This window comes from Halichoerus grypus, chromosome 5, assembly GCF_964656455.1.
Source record: "Halichoerus grypus chromosome 5, mHalGry1.hap1.1, whole genome shotgun sequence".
NCBI classification, from domain to species: Eukaryota; Metazoa; Chordata; class Mammalia; order Carnivora; family Phocidae; genus Halichoerus; species Halichoerus grypus.
The window spans coordinates 147,986,083-148,002,977 of record NC_135716.1 but is presented as its reverse complement, the minus strand read 5'-3'; the positions used below and the strand labels follow the sequence as shown (position 1 = coordinate 148,002,977).

Genomic DNA, 16,895 nt, shown 5'->3' with positions numbered 1-16,895 from the left:
GAAGAAAATGACATACTTTGGGTTATTAACTTTCAGTTCAAGCCATGATAAGAAAGCTAGAGCTTTTGAAGTAGCACTTTCTTATTTCCCGTCCTCCAGGTATGATCCTACTGAGAATCAAACACAAAATTTAATTTTGCAGCTTACATAACTACAGTGAAAGCTGAGTACATATACTTTCTAAGCCTCCGTTGTGAAAATTACAGCACTGTTTTAGAAGGAGTGGGACCCTAAAATGTGGAATAGGGATACCCAAGTGGGTTCAGATGAAGGTTACAATCTTGAACCCACAGAGTCCCTCTGAACCTCTTTTGTAAACAGAAACAACTCCTCTTCCCATGACTGAAGTTAGCCTCCTCTTGCTTGAAAACTGGTAATGCTCGGGCGCCTGGGTGGCTCAGTCGTTAAGCGTCTGCCTTCGGCTCAGGTCATGATCCCAGGGTCCTGGGATCGAGTCCCACATCGGGCTCCTTGCTCAGCAGGGAGCCTGCTTCTCCCTCTCCCACTCCCCCTGCTTGTGCTCTCCCTCTCTCTCTCAGGTAAATAAATAAAATCTTAAAAAAAAAAAAAAAAAAAAAACTGGTAATGCTCTTACTTGGACCATTGCCTTGAAAAGAGATGCCTGTTGTCGAAACCTACCCCCACCATTCCTTACTGCCTCTAAAATCAGATCTAGGCATGCTCCAAGAGAATAAGTACAATGTCTTAACTGAGAGAGGGCTTATATCCAAAATAATTATAAGATTTTGATAAAGCAAAAACCTAGGGAATAGGTAAGGAAATGAATTTGAAGTGAATTTGACCAAAAGAGTTTGGATAGGGCCAAATATAACATGTTTGCTTAAGCAGCTCTAAGTCCTCTAATAGTTTGCTTGTTGACTGAATGAAACTTAAGTCCCAAAGGAGTCTACATTTAATAAGGATGAAATGCCCAAACTTTCCTGGCAAAATGTAGAAGAAATCCAGATGCTTAGAAAAATAAGAATGCTCAAGTGGATTTACCATGCACAATCTGAACATACATACATCCTCCTACTACATCATCCATGAGGTCCCAGAGGACATTGCACTAAAGCATTAAGAAATACATTAGCAAGGGGAGAGGGGAGATCTGCATTCTTGAAAAATTGTAGTGGCTGTCTTCCATGGGTCGGGAATGACATGAGAAGATGACACCACTGAATAAGTTTCCTTAATGGGCATGAGATCCCAAAGTGCTCAGGTCAAATGGCAGAATTTAGTAAGAAAAAGGTGGGAGCAATTATGTTAATGGACAGCATAGACAAGAAGTGGCAATCAGAAGATTTCAACCTGCAGAGATCTTTAGAAGTGTTTAACTGAACATAATTATTTTTCTTCTTTGAGAGGGAGAGCAAGCACGGTGGGGGAGAGGGACAGAGGGAAAGGGAGAAAGAGAATCCTAAGCAGGCTCCACACCCAGCCCCACAAAGGGCTCAATCTCATAGATTCTGAGATCACAATCTGAGCTGAAATTAAGAGTTGGACGCTTAACCAACTGAGCCACCCAGGCACCCCAGAACATGATTATTTCTAAGGAACCAAATTAAAAGTCAATTGACTAAAATATTACTTGATCTAAAAACATTAGAAACCCTAGACCTGATAGCCTAAAACCTAATGTCTGTAACACAATGGGCAGTCATAGTCACTCTCAGTTTCCAAACACAAGTTGTTTCAGAGACATAAAGTCCCTGATCCCCACAAAGACAATGCAACAGAGCCACACATATGCATTGGAAATTTTCCTCAGACTTTTCCTAAGAGGCCTGCAGCCATTTACTAGGGTGTTTGTGTACTGATAAAAGGAAAATATCTAAATTTTTAGGGGATTACTAGATGCTAACTCTAAACTGATATTAATTCCTGGGGATATAAAAGTGGAAGATTATGGTGGTAAATGAAGTTTGGGCCCAAATCCACACATACCATGTTCAAACAATCTGTCAACCTACCCTGCAATTTCTTCTCCAGGTTCTGAACGCATAACCGAAAGAGACATACTCAGTAACCGGCAGACATTCTATATTGACTTCCTGATCCGTGGAGTTAGGGTTACTATGTAGGAAGGGTTAATAACAGGAAGCAACTGATCTTGTATATACTTTTTTTCTCTATATTAATTTGCAATCACCAAGACAAGCATTTTATTTTTACCCAGCAAGGTAAACAATATACCTTCACTGTCTTTTTCAGAGGATTACATCAACTCTCCTGCTCTCGAGCATAACAATCTAGTCTGGAGAGATCTTGATGACCTAGACATTCCACAAAACAACATTACATTGATAACAATGTGAATTGATCCTGAAGAGAAGAGTAGCAAGTACTTGGGTGCTTTGATAAGACACATGTATGATAGAGAGTAGAAGATACGTGCCACAAAAATGCAGGGACCTGCCACCTTGGTGAGGTTTCTGGGGTCCAGTGATCAGAAGCAATCAGGGTAAAAGGCCAGTTGCTATATCTTGCACTTCCCATTGATAATAAGAGATAACTAAGTTAAATGATGAAGAAAAGATTTGGACGGGGAAAGGAAAAGATGTTTATATAATATACATGCTCATACCAACCAAAAACAAACTGCTAAAGCATTATAGCCCCCAAAGATAACCCAGGAAGACAGTAGTGAAAGAAAAGCCTCCTAATGGGGAGAACTTGGGATTGTACCACAGGTTGACTTTTTCATTTAGAAAGAGACTGCTTGAGGTACAAATCTATTTGAACCATGGACAACAGACAATAGGTTGGCCAGCTGATCAGGTCTTGGAAAAAATAAAAGAAAAATTGGGTGACAAGGGAATCTGGGGAAAAGATATGAAAACGGAACTTCAGAATGGACACAAAATGTGAATTATGTTTCTGAGGGGGATGTTGCCTACAGGCTATCCACTGGAAAAAAAGACTCTCAATGTGCATAAGATGACATTGTTCTATTGATGTAAGTCAGCTTACATTAATTATGTATTAATTGCATTAATATATAATGTGGCCATGCCAATAGGGGTGGAGATTAGACATAGATACAACATCAATTCCCCCTTATCAAGTCTGAATCTGGCTAGGGAAACTACCAAGTGTCTACACTGCAAACAACAGAGACTAATACTGAGTCCCCAATATGGCATCATTACTTAGGGATCTGGTAATGGATCATTTCTATCATGGAGGAGGAAGCAATATGTTCTCCCTTAAAAAGATACTTTTCTGGATATGAAATTGACTTCTCTGACAGCAATACTTCTGCCAGCACCACCATTCATGTACTGAGGGAACGCCTTACTGATCTAAGGCTTCAAACACAACACTGGTTCTAATCAAGGAACTCATTTCACAGCAAAAGAAGTGTAGTGCTGGTATCATTCGTATATACTGTCAGCCAGAAGCATCTAGTTGTCAGAACAGTGAATTGTCCTGCTGAAGACAGCTGGGAGACAACATACTCAAAACTTGGGTCTCCACCTTAAAGGATGTAGTGTATGCTTTATATCAGTGACCAAAACACAGTGATATTTCTCATATTGCCAGAAAACATGGGTATGAGAATTAAGTGTCAGTAGTGGTTCCTTTTATTACTCCTAATAACTTAACAGAATTTTTGCTTCCTGCTACTTTGGGCTCTGGTGGTTCAGAGGTCATGGTTCCCAAGTATGTAATGTTTCCACAATACTTTTCATAGAATTAGAACCTGAGAGCGCCAGTTGGCCATTTTCTACTCTTCATATTACTGAATCAACTAGCAAAATAAGCGGGTACGAAGTGAGGTGGGAGGTCCTGATTACCAAGAAAAAACTGGGTTGCTGCTATACAATGGACTATTTTCTGAGGCATTTCCAATTATGAGTTAGTGGAAAACTACAGCCAATTTAAAAAAGGCAGACCCACTGAGGATTCTGACTATTTCAGAATGAATGTTTGAGATGTCCCACCAAGTAAAGAAACTTGACTATCTGAGTTGCTGGCAGAGGGAATATAAAGAGTGGAAGAAGAAACTGGTAAATATTAATCATGGCCTTATGACCAGTAACAGTAACAAAAATGTAGCACCACACAAGTGTGTGCACAGACACACACAAAATTTTCTTCTTACAGTTTTGCACATTGATCTTAATACCAGTGACCTAGCAGTGACATTACTCTAACAATGACACCCACTTTGTTTTAGCATCAGCCACTGGTGTTAGCTTCTAGCTTCTTTCAATACTTCAAAACAAGCCTCTGCATCCTGCAGAGGTACCAGTATCAGCTGAGCAGGACTTCTTTCTCTTATGTCTAGGGTCAAGTTGCTAGGGCCCTTCCTCTGGGCTTCAAAGTCTTGTTAACCTCAATCTCTCCCAATCACTTTCCTTTTTTCTTCTAATACTAGGAGTGACTTTGTGCCTTTTAGTGGTTAGCAGGGAGCTCTCCCAGACAGACCTGTCCTAGAGCAGGCTTCCTGCAATACCCTGGACCCAGTCCACACAGTCCGGGTTGTGCCCACCCTACTCAGAGGATGCTGCAGCTGTAAATCTTCTCTTGCCCTATGCACCTTTCCTCAAGCATAGCAGGACCACCCCACCCACAGCTGGGCCTGCCTGCTAGTCCAGCTGTTTCCTGACGTCATTATATCTGAATTGTCTCAGTATTCCCTTTTTGCTCTTTCAACCTGCTCCACATCTCTGGAACTGATTCCCTATATGAAATTCCCTGTGTTTGAAACACTCTAGTGTGCCTTTTTTTTTCTTTACCAAACCCTAACTCTAGGAGACAGTTTAACATTTCTAATCATAGCAGGCTATTTGGTGTGTTGTCAACCCAAGAGAATATTTTAGAAAGTTTTCACTTGAGAATTTTCTTATTGGCTATAATTATTTTATTTCAAGATCAATAAAAAATAATGAATTTACAATCCAAAAAAAAAAGAGAGAGAAAAAGAGAGACTACCAGTTAATGATCCTATCAATTTTGACTAATAGTCAATGGTATCCATAGAGTACAAAGACATCCAAAATTGTTGACTAAAAAAAAAAAAAAAAAGGTATTTTTAAGACTTTTCATCTATGAAGATACCATTCTATAATCTGATCTATTCACTATTCTTTTCTAGTTAATCAATAATTAAAAAAAAAAAAGACACTGATTGGCAAGGGAAACTCTATGGAGAAATCTATTTTAGATCTAAAGGTCAACTAAAGGAGTGTATTTATCCTCAGTCAACTTTGCTCTACAAACCACACATGTCATTGGAAGGCAATGAACAAAGCAAACAGAAACTCTGTACATGTTTATTTCAATTTTTAAAAATCCATCCCAAGGTAAAATTTCTAGGTACAAAAACAAACAAAAACATGTATGTGTTTTAAAGATAAATTTGTCTTTAGAAAAAAATCAGATTCTTAAATGAGCATCAGAAAAGACAATAAATAGAAACTAACTGACCAAAATGGATATTATCTGTATCAAAAACCTCAGCATTTATATATTCTGAAAACCTAACAGCAAATAACTAGAAAAAAATGCCTAGTCTTCTCTAGGTTTCCTCAATGAATTAAACAATGGACAAAGAAACATACAGACTGTCTGGGTCAAAAAAATAAATATGAGTTGACAAATACTACCCACTTAGTCAATGAGGAAAATTATACTACTGATTCATAAAATTTTTAGAAAATACAGCATGTGCTGTCTACTAACACAAGTAATTCATTAGCACTTCCTTCTAACAATAACTGTCTCCAAAAATAATGTTTAAAAAGGCTCTGGACAATATGCTAAATAAAGTATTATACCAAGATGTAGTAAATAAACATGCACACATTTGATGTTCTATGACTGAATGGCTTACATTTATGACAGCATAAGTCACACAGTATATAAAATGTTGTATTAGCAGTATGTCTAGTGAAATAAGCCTTGGAGGATGAGGCAGAAGACTTGCTTATATCCTGACTCCATCAACATCATGCTGTATCATCTGGGCCAAGTCACTTCATGCCTTATTCTCTCTACCTGTAAAATGAGGGATAATAATATCTGCCTTTACTTGCTTACAACTAAAATAGTAACTGTAAAACAAAGCTATGGGAGAAAGATCTTATACACATGTATTAAATTCCAACTTTTTTACCCAAAGGAAAAAAATCTTTTAAAAAAAGGTATGACATGACTAGTTTGCTGACCCTGAATAGGGCAGAGTGGTATCAAAAAATGCATGGCTTTTAAAATGAGACAATACAGATTTCACCATGTACTACACTTGTGAGCTTGGACAAAACTATGTAAACTCTCTAACCTTAAGTTTCCTCACTATGAAATATGAACCTCTTAAGGGTTACAGTAAGTATTAAATGATGAAAAATATATCAATTACCTAGCACAGTGCCTTAAGCATTTAAAAAATGTTAGTTTCTTTGCTTTGAACTTTATGGGAACATTAAAAACCATATTCCCACTTTTGAATTCACACAAAAATCTGATTTCAAGAAAAGCTATAAAGCACAGGGATTGGGCTCTTCTCCATCCAAAAATAATTCATATTAAAAAATCTTTTTAGTAGCTCTTTCCTCTGTTGAAGTATGAACCGACAAATTAAGAGTCAGCTGCATTCACAGACTACACTACAAAAGTCAAACATACAAAACAAAAATCCTTTTAACTACCTACATATACCATTCCTACTATTAAGTCTTCCACTTTCAGTGTTAAGCCAATGAGAAAGCAACAAAGAGCTCTCTTTCATTTTCCTCTGGTTAGGAGATACACAAGAGGAATTTTCAGTTACGTCAAGTCCACAGTGATTTCAAACCTAAATAACAAAGTTAGGAAGGGAGAGAATTGAAGACTATTGCTAGATACAACCGATTTTCTTCTATGCACATATGATTCATTCCTTTAATTAAACAAGCAAACAAAACAAAAACCTACTCTGATGAATGTTAAACTCCAAATTTTATAGTTTTAGAAATCAATTTAGTGCTGAATCTCTACTTATAAAATATTAAGCAAAAAGTACCATTAGTGACAGGAGAGATGGGATGTTTCCAGGGATGAGGAAATTTCTAGAGTTCACCCACAGCAAAATACTGTTAATTTTAAGATGTATCCAATATGTACTCAGAACCCAGAAGCTGAATCCACAAGGGTTTAACAAGCAAAAATTTTGGAACAGAAAGTGGAATAACATTTACTCAAGAATAAAACTGGAGCCATATTTAGAAGTCTAAAACTTTCTAAACCAAGAAAAAAAATGATCATAAAGGAAGTTCCTGTAATCACCTGGTTTGCTTTCTAGACAAGGGTTTCAATAAAACTAATGCTTTTGAACAACAACAACAAAAAAAAAAAATTGGTACAGACTCTGGAAATCAGCCACATTTACTCTGGATGAAATTTTTTCTGACAGTTTTTAAAAAATGGTGGGGAACAGGTCTATTAATTACTAAGCGTAGTACAAGTACCAAATAGAATTTGCTTCCTTTCTAAATATACACAGTTTCCTATAAAGTATAGCACATTTTGCAGTTCGTGGTGAATTTTTTGATGGTTTTGCAACAGCACTTTTCTTCCTCTCCAAAACAACCTCAGTCCTAGTCTGCTGTTTCTGTTTGCCTCATCTGCACTTAGCAGATCATGCTTCAGTGACTTAGAAATCCTAGCCACCAAAATTCAAGCCAAAGTTTGAATTGAGAAGAGAGGGGGGAAAAAATCAAGTAATTAAACTACACTTGGAAGGGGGAATGGTTTTACCTCCTATGACTCTATAGTGTCCTCTTTTAATCCAAACCAGTCTCCAATTTTAAGGAAAGAAAACTTATGAAAAGTTATTTCTAATTTAAGGAATTATTTTGTAACTTATAGTTCTCTTGGCATCATCTTCCAATTTTACCCTCCGGCAATGACACAAAACCACGAAGACCATTCCACATGTTAACAATGCATTCTTCAGGTGAAACAGTTCAGTGCTTTGGGAAGTTTCATCAATTAAGGACTTATTCAAATTGTTGCAAATTATCATATACTTAATTTAGAAACCAAAAGTGAAGAAAAAAACAGAATGTAGTAAGGCTGAAGATAAAGCCTGGATAGGCAGACAATAATCATGCTCTAGAGCTACAGAGACTCAGTTCCTTCCATTTTATGAATTAGAAGATGCCCTTGAAAAGCTTTTTTAAAAATAAAATAAAACCACCATTAAAAATAGTATCACTCATTTTGAAATAACCTTATACAGTTAAAAGTTGGAAACTTTAGGAAACTGATATAATAAAATTATCTGAAAGAACAGTAACTAATAGAGCTTCTACACCAAAGATCAAATGCTCTATCAAAAAGTTGAACAAAAAAATTAACAATTGTCTCTTTTTTGCTTGGCTAAATTCTCATCCTACCATTAGGCACTTTATAACATACCTTTGTAGAATGCCATTTTCCTGGGGTATTACACCATTGATAGCTGCCTGCAAACAAAAAACAGAGAAGGCCATTAAAAAAAAAAAAGAACAAAACAAAAATGCTCAGGGATGTGTGGGGTGGAGAACACTGTACAGGGAAATAAGTATACGTTGAAAAATAAAATTTAGGGGGTGCCTGGGTGGCTCAGATGGTTAAGTGTCTGCCTTCGGCTCAGGTCATGATCCCAGGGTCCTGGGATCAAGCCCCACCCTGCTCGGCAGTAAGCCTGCTTCTGCCTCTCCAACTGCTCCCCAGGCTTGGGCTCTCTTGCTCTCTCTGTCAAATAAATAAAAGCTTTTAAAATAATATAAAATTTAGGGGCACCTGGGTGGCTCAGTCGGTTAAGCGGCTGCCTTCGGCTCAGGTCATGATCCTGGGGTCCTGGGATCGAGCCCCGCATCCGGCTCCCTGCTCAGCGGAGAGCCTGCTTCTCCCTCTCCCTCTGCCTGCCACTCTGCCTACTTGTGCTCTCTATCTATCTGTCAAATAAATAAATAAATCTTTAAAAAAAATAAAATAAAATAATATAATATAAAATTTAAACAAAATATTAAATGTTTCCTTAATAACACAAAATATTCTCTAAAATGTTTCTCTATTTACTATAATAAAACCGTATTTTAGGAAGCTAGAAAAAAAAAGCAAAACAAACCAAAAAAAAACATGCATTTGGCTTTTAATACCCCCAAATCTTGAGTCATAAAAGGCTTAATTCCACAGTCTTCATTCAAGCAAAACACTCACAAAAACCAATGTTTAAGAACGTCAGAACAAGTAAAATCAGTACCTTAAAATAATAGTTTTAACTTATTTCCTTCTTCAGATTGAGAGGAGAGAGATAAAAATCAAAAATGAAAAATTCCAATAAGAATTTAAAAATGAGCTCATGGAATAAATTCATTCTTTCATGTTATAATTATTATTCTTAGTAAAAAGAACATTTAGAAAGAAAAAACGTAGAGGCAAGAGTTCTTTGATAAACACAATACCACGATTGTACCAGGTTACAAAAGGAGGCAGGAGTATCACGGGGGAAGTTTCCTTATATAAAACAATCCTGAAGTTGGTCTCTAAGCTAACAAGTCACCAGTTACTTAGAACATAGCACAGACCTGACATGATATGGACATTTTTGCAGGCTACTAAGCAAGCAGGCTGCAACATCCTGGATTGTAGGCAGTTCATTGCAGGGTAACAAAGATTCTCTGGAGGAAAAAACTTTGCCTTTCCAAATTTGCCTCTGCATCGTAACAACTTCTTCCCTCCCCTTGCCCATCCAAGTCCACATCAAAATGAGAAAGAAAAAAAAAAAAAGGTAACACTTCAATGCTTTATCAGTTGCCTAGAAATCAATTCCCAAAAGGAGTTTGTGTTATTTTGTGAAACATTAACTTAAATATTTGCCAGAAGTGGGTCAAGTTTACAATGTTATTCTGTTAAATGGAAATAAAGTAGAATGTAAGATGCTTGCTATGAATTTTGAGAGTTGTAATGCTCCACTGGCAAAAACCAAAGAAAACCACAGATTAATATAGACAGTGGATTCCACAGAACCCCGACAACTCTGGAGGCTCATAAATCCTTTGAGTCAAACAAATGCTAAAATGGGTTTTCAAAGCCACATATTCAATGGAAGTATCTCTGCCTACTGCCAGATCAATTATCCCTTTTCTTTTGACAGCAATAGCTCCACATACAAATATCTCCTTTGCTAAAAAATAGAAAATAGTAAAAGAATTTTCTATGGTGTTGGAAAAGAAACAAAATACCAGAGTTTGGAAAGATTTTGTTCAAATTTTCACTCGGGAATGCCAAGGTATAATGGAAAGAATACTAAGGATTTACAAAGTCCAAGATTTGAAACCAGACTTTCCCACTTATTAATTTTATGACCTTAATATGTTCTATACTCACTGAACCTCTTTGAGCCTCAGTTTCCTCATCTGTATAATGAGCTAATACTATTTCCTCAGCCAAAATGGGCCTGTCTTTTTGTTCCTCAAAGGCATCAAGTTCTTCTATTTCTTAGGTCTTTTGAAGATACTATGTTTGTTTGAAATGCCTTTTCCCCATTTCTTGTCTGGCTAAATCTTAATCATCATAACTGAAATTTGTTAGATATACTTTTTCGAAGAATTCTTAATCAACCCCCCCCCCATCTACATAGCCTTACTCTCACATAGAACTCTGTGCTTTTCCTTTATAGTAATTGTTAATTACTTATTTGGTGATTATTTGTTTTATGTCTGCCTTTCTCTGTAAGGTGTAGGCTATGTGACAGACAAGATAATAACAATTTTGTTCTTTACTTTATCCCAGTTGGCTAGCACAACACAGGCACTAAACGGCACTCGATACTTATTTGTTAAATTAATGATGCTAGAGGACTACAAAAAAAAACAAAAACAGAGGTGCCCAGGTGGCTGAGTCGGTTGAGCAACCAACTCTTGATTTCAGCTCAGGCCATGATCTCGGGTCCTGGGATCGAGCCCCAGGTTGGGCTCTGTGCTCAGCAGGGAGTCAGCTTGAGGATTCTCTCTCCCCATCTCCCTCTGCCCCTCCCCATACTCTCTCTCTCTAAAGTAAATAAATCTTTAAAAAGCAAATACAAAAACAAAAGCCACATGGTCAACACCTGACCAAGGCTCAGAAAGCTTCCTAGATGAAATAATGTCTCAATTAAGACTGAAGGATAAGCGGGGTTACCTGGGTGGCTCAGTCGGTTGAGCATCCGACTCTCGGTTTTGGCTCAGGTCATGATCTCAGGGTTGTGAGGTCAAGCCCCATGAAGGACTCCATGCTCAGCAGGGAGTCTGCTTAAAGATTCTCTCCCTCAGCCCCTCCCCCTGCTCGTGCACGTGCACACATTCTCTCTCCCTCACTCTCTCTCTCAAATAAATAAATAAACCTAAAAAAAAAAAAAAAGACTGAAGGATAAGGGAAAAGTAGTAAGATGGGGTAGAGGGCAATACTATGCGGAAGGAACAGTGACACACCTCCACTTTCCTTTTCTAAGACCTTAGATCATGTTAAATAATGTATCTGCTTTGGGGTAGAAAGTCCCTGACCTCAACCTATTTTGTACATAAATATGTAAAATGTAATCCAGAATGATGTACAGTACAATAAAAGTATAATTTGCTAAAGGAATATAGAATAGGGAAAGAGATTTTTGTGAGGATTAAGGAAAGTTTCAGAAAAGAGATGGCATTTGATCTGGACACTGAATAATGAGTGGGCATAGAAGCAAAGGAAAATTTCAGATGAGTTCAATTTTGAACATGTTAACTTCAAAGTGACAGTAGGGTATCATTTGTTTACTTAACAAATATGTATTAATTGCCAACTATATACCAAGCTCTGGGCTAGGCAATGGAGATATACTAATGGACGTAACATAGCTTGCCTTCTAGCAGGGACAAAAATATATTAAACAATTAATTTTACTATAAGCAGTTCAGGTAATATCCAAATGGAGACAAAAAGTAATTTAAAAATTCAGAGCCAGGTTAAGTAAAACAATGTATGTTTAAAGGCAAATAAAAGCAGCCCTAAAAATATTTTAATTCCCTCCCCCTAATAAGCCTTCTTCTTTGGTGAAGAGAAGTTGAGATAGAGATAGAGTCTTGAGGAATTCATACATATAAGAAATAGAGGAGAGGGGCGCCTGGGTGGCTCAGTTGGTTAAGCGACTGCCTTCGGCTCAGGTCATGATCCTGGAGTCCCGGGATCGAGTCCTGCATCAGGCTCCCTGCTCAGCAGGGAGTCTGCTTCTCCCTCTGATCCTCCCCCATCTCATGCTCTCTCTCTCTGTCTCATTCTCTCCCTCAAATAAATAAATAAAATCTTTAAAAAAAAAAAAAAAGAAATAGAGGAGAGAAAGCTAAAGACAAAAACAAAACAATAAAAATAGAAGGGTTAGATATGAGGGAAAGATCAGGAATATGTCATAGAAGGGGCAAAGAAGGTATTACAAGGAAGGATTAGACAAAACTGAAAAATGTGAGAATAGTCTAATAATATGAGGCCTAGGAGATTATTAGACATATTTTTTAAGTTTTACTAAAAATTAAATTATAAAAGGCTAAGAAATACATGGGAAATAAAGTACAACTAACTCTTGAAATAGTGTGAGAGTATAAAAATAGGAATTTCAGTATAATACTCATTATTCTCAATATAATACAGATTAGTTAATAACAGACCACCATTTTTCCAGATGTTTCTTCAGTGATGCTTCAATGATTACATCACAGCATTATGATTCGCTTTATTCTTTTTAGATTTTTATTTCTTTATTTGAGAGAGTGAATGAGAAAGAGAGCATGAGTGGGGGCGGGGGGAGGGAGAGGAAGAGAGAGTAGACTCCCCACTGAGCAGAGAGCCCAAAGTGGGGCTCAATCCCATAACTCCAGGATCATGACCTGAGCTAAAGGCAGATACTTAACCAACTGAGCCACCTAGGTGCCCCATATCATCAGCTTTATTCTTATTAGCAGCCTCCTCACCTGGCCAATTTCCAAATTACTGATTACAGATCAGTAAAACTAAATACTTAATACATTTAAGTTATAAGAATTTATAAACAAATAGAAAAAGAAAATATTTAGAATTTTATGAAAATAGAAATGATAAACACATTTTCATTATATATATATAATATATATATATAATCACATATATTATTAGTTGATAGAATTAAAAATATAGGCAACTCTACATATCCCACATGTTTGGGAAGCCTGTGAAACTAAGAAAATAATAAGTATTGTAATACTGGCTTTTTTTTCCAGAGGGGGAGAGGGAGACAGAAAATCTTCAGCAGGTTCCACCCCCTGCACAGAGCCTGATGCACAGCTTGATCTGAAGACCCTGAGATCATGACCCAAGCCAAAATCAAGAGTTAGACACTTAACTGACTGAGCCACCCAGATGCCCCAGTAATACTTGCTTTGTTGTGTCTATTAACCACTTTTTTCCATCTCCTAAAAATACTTAAAATATAGAAAAATACTTTCTAAATTAGTATACTCTTGTTCAATTTGAAATTATTACTCTATGGCATGTCAGAATCAAATAATTTCAAAATGCCTAAAAAATAAACTTCGGACCCACAAAGTACTAGTATTTTAGCATTCACAGCTCTGATCTTGCCATCAAGTGAATTCTTCCAACAAACCCAGACTTTCTCTCATCCAATCATACTGATCCTTTATACAGAACATTCTCTTTTCCACCAGTTCAAATTCATTCATTCTTTTATTCACTGAACAGTGTTTTAGGACCAGAGGGAAAACAAAAATGACATGTTCCTCCCAGGACAGGCAGTTACAGAAACAACTAATTCTAATGTGAAAGACAATATGGGATCATGAAGGAAGGAATGTCTACTGTTGCCTAATGGAGATGAAGACCCAGATGTGAATCATTTTCTTCAAGAAAATTTGACTCACACCACCTTTTTCTCAATGATTTTTCTTTTTTTCAAATTTTTATTTAAATTCCAGTTAGTTAACATACAGTGTAGTATCAGCTTCAGTGTACAATTTAGTGATTTAACACTTACATCACCCAGTGTTCATCACAAGTGCCCTCCTTAATCCCCATCACCTATTTAAACCACCCCCCACCTACCTGCCCTCTGGTAACCATCAGTTTGTTCTCTATAGTTAAGAGTCTGTTTCTTGGTTTGCTTTAAAAGTCTCTATGATTTTCCATTTACTTACATAGCACTCATACATCTCATTCATTCATCTGAATATTTCATTTATTCATTCCAACATTAACCCACCCAACAAATATTTAGTTACTCACCTGGAACTATTCTGGGTACTGAGGAAACAACAAAAGTAGTAGATTTAAGTGTCCATGCTAAATTCACAAAATCATCTCCCCCTCGTGTTTTTACCTTGAGTAGAGCCAATGAGAAGTTCTGGAAGAGCCCATTATTCTACAGCCATGAATTGTGGAATTTTCACCTTTTACCTTGTATGAGGATGAAACACTATCCTGTGTGTCTACTCTACTCTCAATACTCTACTACAAACAACACTATTTCAACTGACACCAGCTGTGTGGGTTTTCTACACATCAAGCAATTCTGCAACACCAGCTACGTGTCCTGCAATTTAACTCAATTCTGACACTATCTACCTAGAGACAGCATTAGATCCCACAAGTTAAGGGCTCAGTCCCACAAGCCTACTCCCCCTTCAGATGCTAAGTACAAGTCCAGGCTGTTACCTGTGCTTCTGACCTACTGGCTATAAATCAGGGGTTCCCACAACCCTCTCTTCAATTCAATTAATTTGCTAGAGTGGCTCAAAGAACTCAGGAAAACATTTTACTTATTAGATTACTGGCTTATTATAAAAGGATATAACTCAGGAACAGCCAGATAGAAGAGACACCTGGAGAAAGGCACATAGGAAGGCATGCTGAGCTTCCATGATCTCTCTGGGCACACTCTCCCTCCCCACATCTTCATGTATTCACCAACCTGGAAGCTTCCCAACCTATATTATTGGGATTTTTATGGAGGCTTCATTACATAGGCATGAACAATCACTAATTCAATCTCTAGTCCTTCTCCCCCTCCTGGAGGATGGGGGGGTAGGAATGATAGCTCCAAGCTTCTAATCATGGTTTGGTCTTTCTGATGATCAGCCCCCATCCTGAAGCTATCCAGGAGCCAAAAGTCTCCTCAATAGAACAAAAGACACTCCTATCACCCAGGAAATTCCCCAAGGGATTTAGGAGTTCTACAACAGGAACCAAGGTCAAAAACCAAATATTAGAACAAAAGATACCACTAGATTCTTATCACTTAAGAAATTACAAGGATTTTAGAAGCTCTGTGCCAGGAACTGGAGGACAGAGACCAGTATATATTTTTTCTTTTATTTCACAGACCTCATTAGTATTATGTTAATCAAATGAGCTATAAGAAAAGGGTCCATTTTGGAATGAAACTTTCTCAGCTATGCAAGTAAAAGGCCAGAGAAACAAAAGTAGTAGATTTAAGTGTCCACACTAAATTGTAGAGTTCTAAAGAAAGACAATGAGATTATGGTGGGAAGCCAATGAGGCCTCAAAAAGATGCTTAACACCATTTTCTCCTCTTTTTTTCTGGGGCAGAAAGGAAAATCTTTTTTTTTTTTTTCCATAAATAATTACTTGATTTTCTGTAAGTATCTGTAACAGACTGTTTCCAATAATCTACTATATTTAAATTATTCTAAATGTTCTTTCAAATTCCTACTTTCCAAATATGTTAATCACTATGATGACCCTTTTCTAAGCCTTCTTCAAGTACTCTACTGTATGACTCAAAAGCTGATGACTCTTCCTTCCATTTATTATAACCTTCAAGAGAGAAATATATAAGATACTATATGAAGGCAAAAGAGTAGAAGTAATTTGAATGCCAGGGAAAAAAGCTGGGAAGGGGTGATATTTGAACCAAGTGTTAAAGCAAGGCTCTTCTGGGGTAAAAAGCTGAGTAAGAGCAGTCAGGGACAAGGGGAAAAAAAAATTGGGGGGAGTGGTAAGTCTGTTCAGGAAGTGGAAAGTAGTTTTGTGTGGCCTCAGCAAAGGTTTGGGTCAGGAAGCAATGAGGAGATAGTTGGAAAGGTAAGCAAGAGATAGATTATGAGAAGCAGTATAAATACAGGCATTAAAAGTTTTACTTAACCTGAAGATAATGGGCAGGCAACTGCTGCAACTGAAATTTGCCCTTCAGGAAGGAACATCATTTGGTCAGCACTGTGAAATACGAATTGAAAAGAGAAAATTGTTGAGAATGATGCCCAGGCTTCTGGCTTGGGTGACTGTATAGGCAGTTCCTGCTCCAGTCCTCCCAATCATCACAACTGGCAAGCAATTCTAGAGATTCCATAGCTCAAGTCAAAAATCATATCGTCATCCTCAATTCCTTTCTCTTACATTCCACATCTGACCTATGAGAAATTCTTTATTCTACCTCCAAAATGTAGAATCTGACCAATCTTTTTTATTACCACCCTAGTCTAAACCATCATCTCTCCTCTGGATTGGTATTTCAATAGTCTCCAAACTGGTCTCCCTGCTTCTATCTTTGCCCCACTTGCTTACTGCCTGTTCACACAGAAGCCAGCATGATACTTACAAATGTCAAGTCAAAACCCTTTCCCTACTCTAATGCCTTCCCATAACATCAGAGTAAAGGTCAAAGACCTCATTCTGACCTTAAAGACTACATTAGCTGCCTCCAGCTCCTTCTCTGACATCACCTTCTTCCACTATCCCTGAGGTTCACTAACTTTAGTTGCTGATTTCCTTACAATTTCCTGAACAAGTGAAATATGCTCTCACATTAAACCCCTTATACTTATTCTTCCTTCTGCCTGCAATGCTCTTCCTTCAGATATCCACATATCTCACTCCCTCACTTCAGTAAGGTTTCTACT

At 37.4% G+C, this 16,895-nt stretch overlaps 1 protein-coding gene across 6 annotated transcripts in view; it reads right to left on the bottom strand.

The window, feature by feature from the left end:
- FAF1 (Fas associated factor 1) overlaps window positions 1–16,895 on the bottom strand; it is a 503,750-nt gene that overhangs the window by 344,054 nt on the left and 142,801 nt on the right. For 5 of the 6 annotated variants that reach the window (XM_078073166.1, XM_078073168.1, XM_078073169.1 and 2 more), the window contains one exon: window positions 8,407–8,453. In XM_078073166.1, coding sequence (XP_077929292.1) covers window positions 8,407–8,453 — 47 coding nt within the window. Of the gene's footprint in view, window positions 1–8,406; window positions 8,454–16,141; window positions 16,213–16,895 lie in introns of all 6 variants that reach the window. The other variant, XM_078073171.1, reaches the window with a different exon arrangement.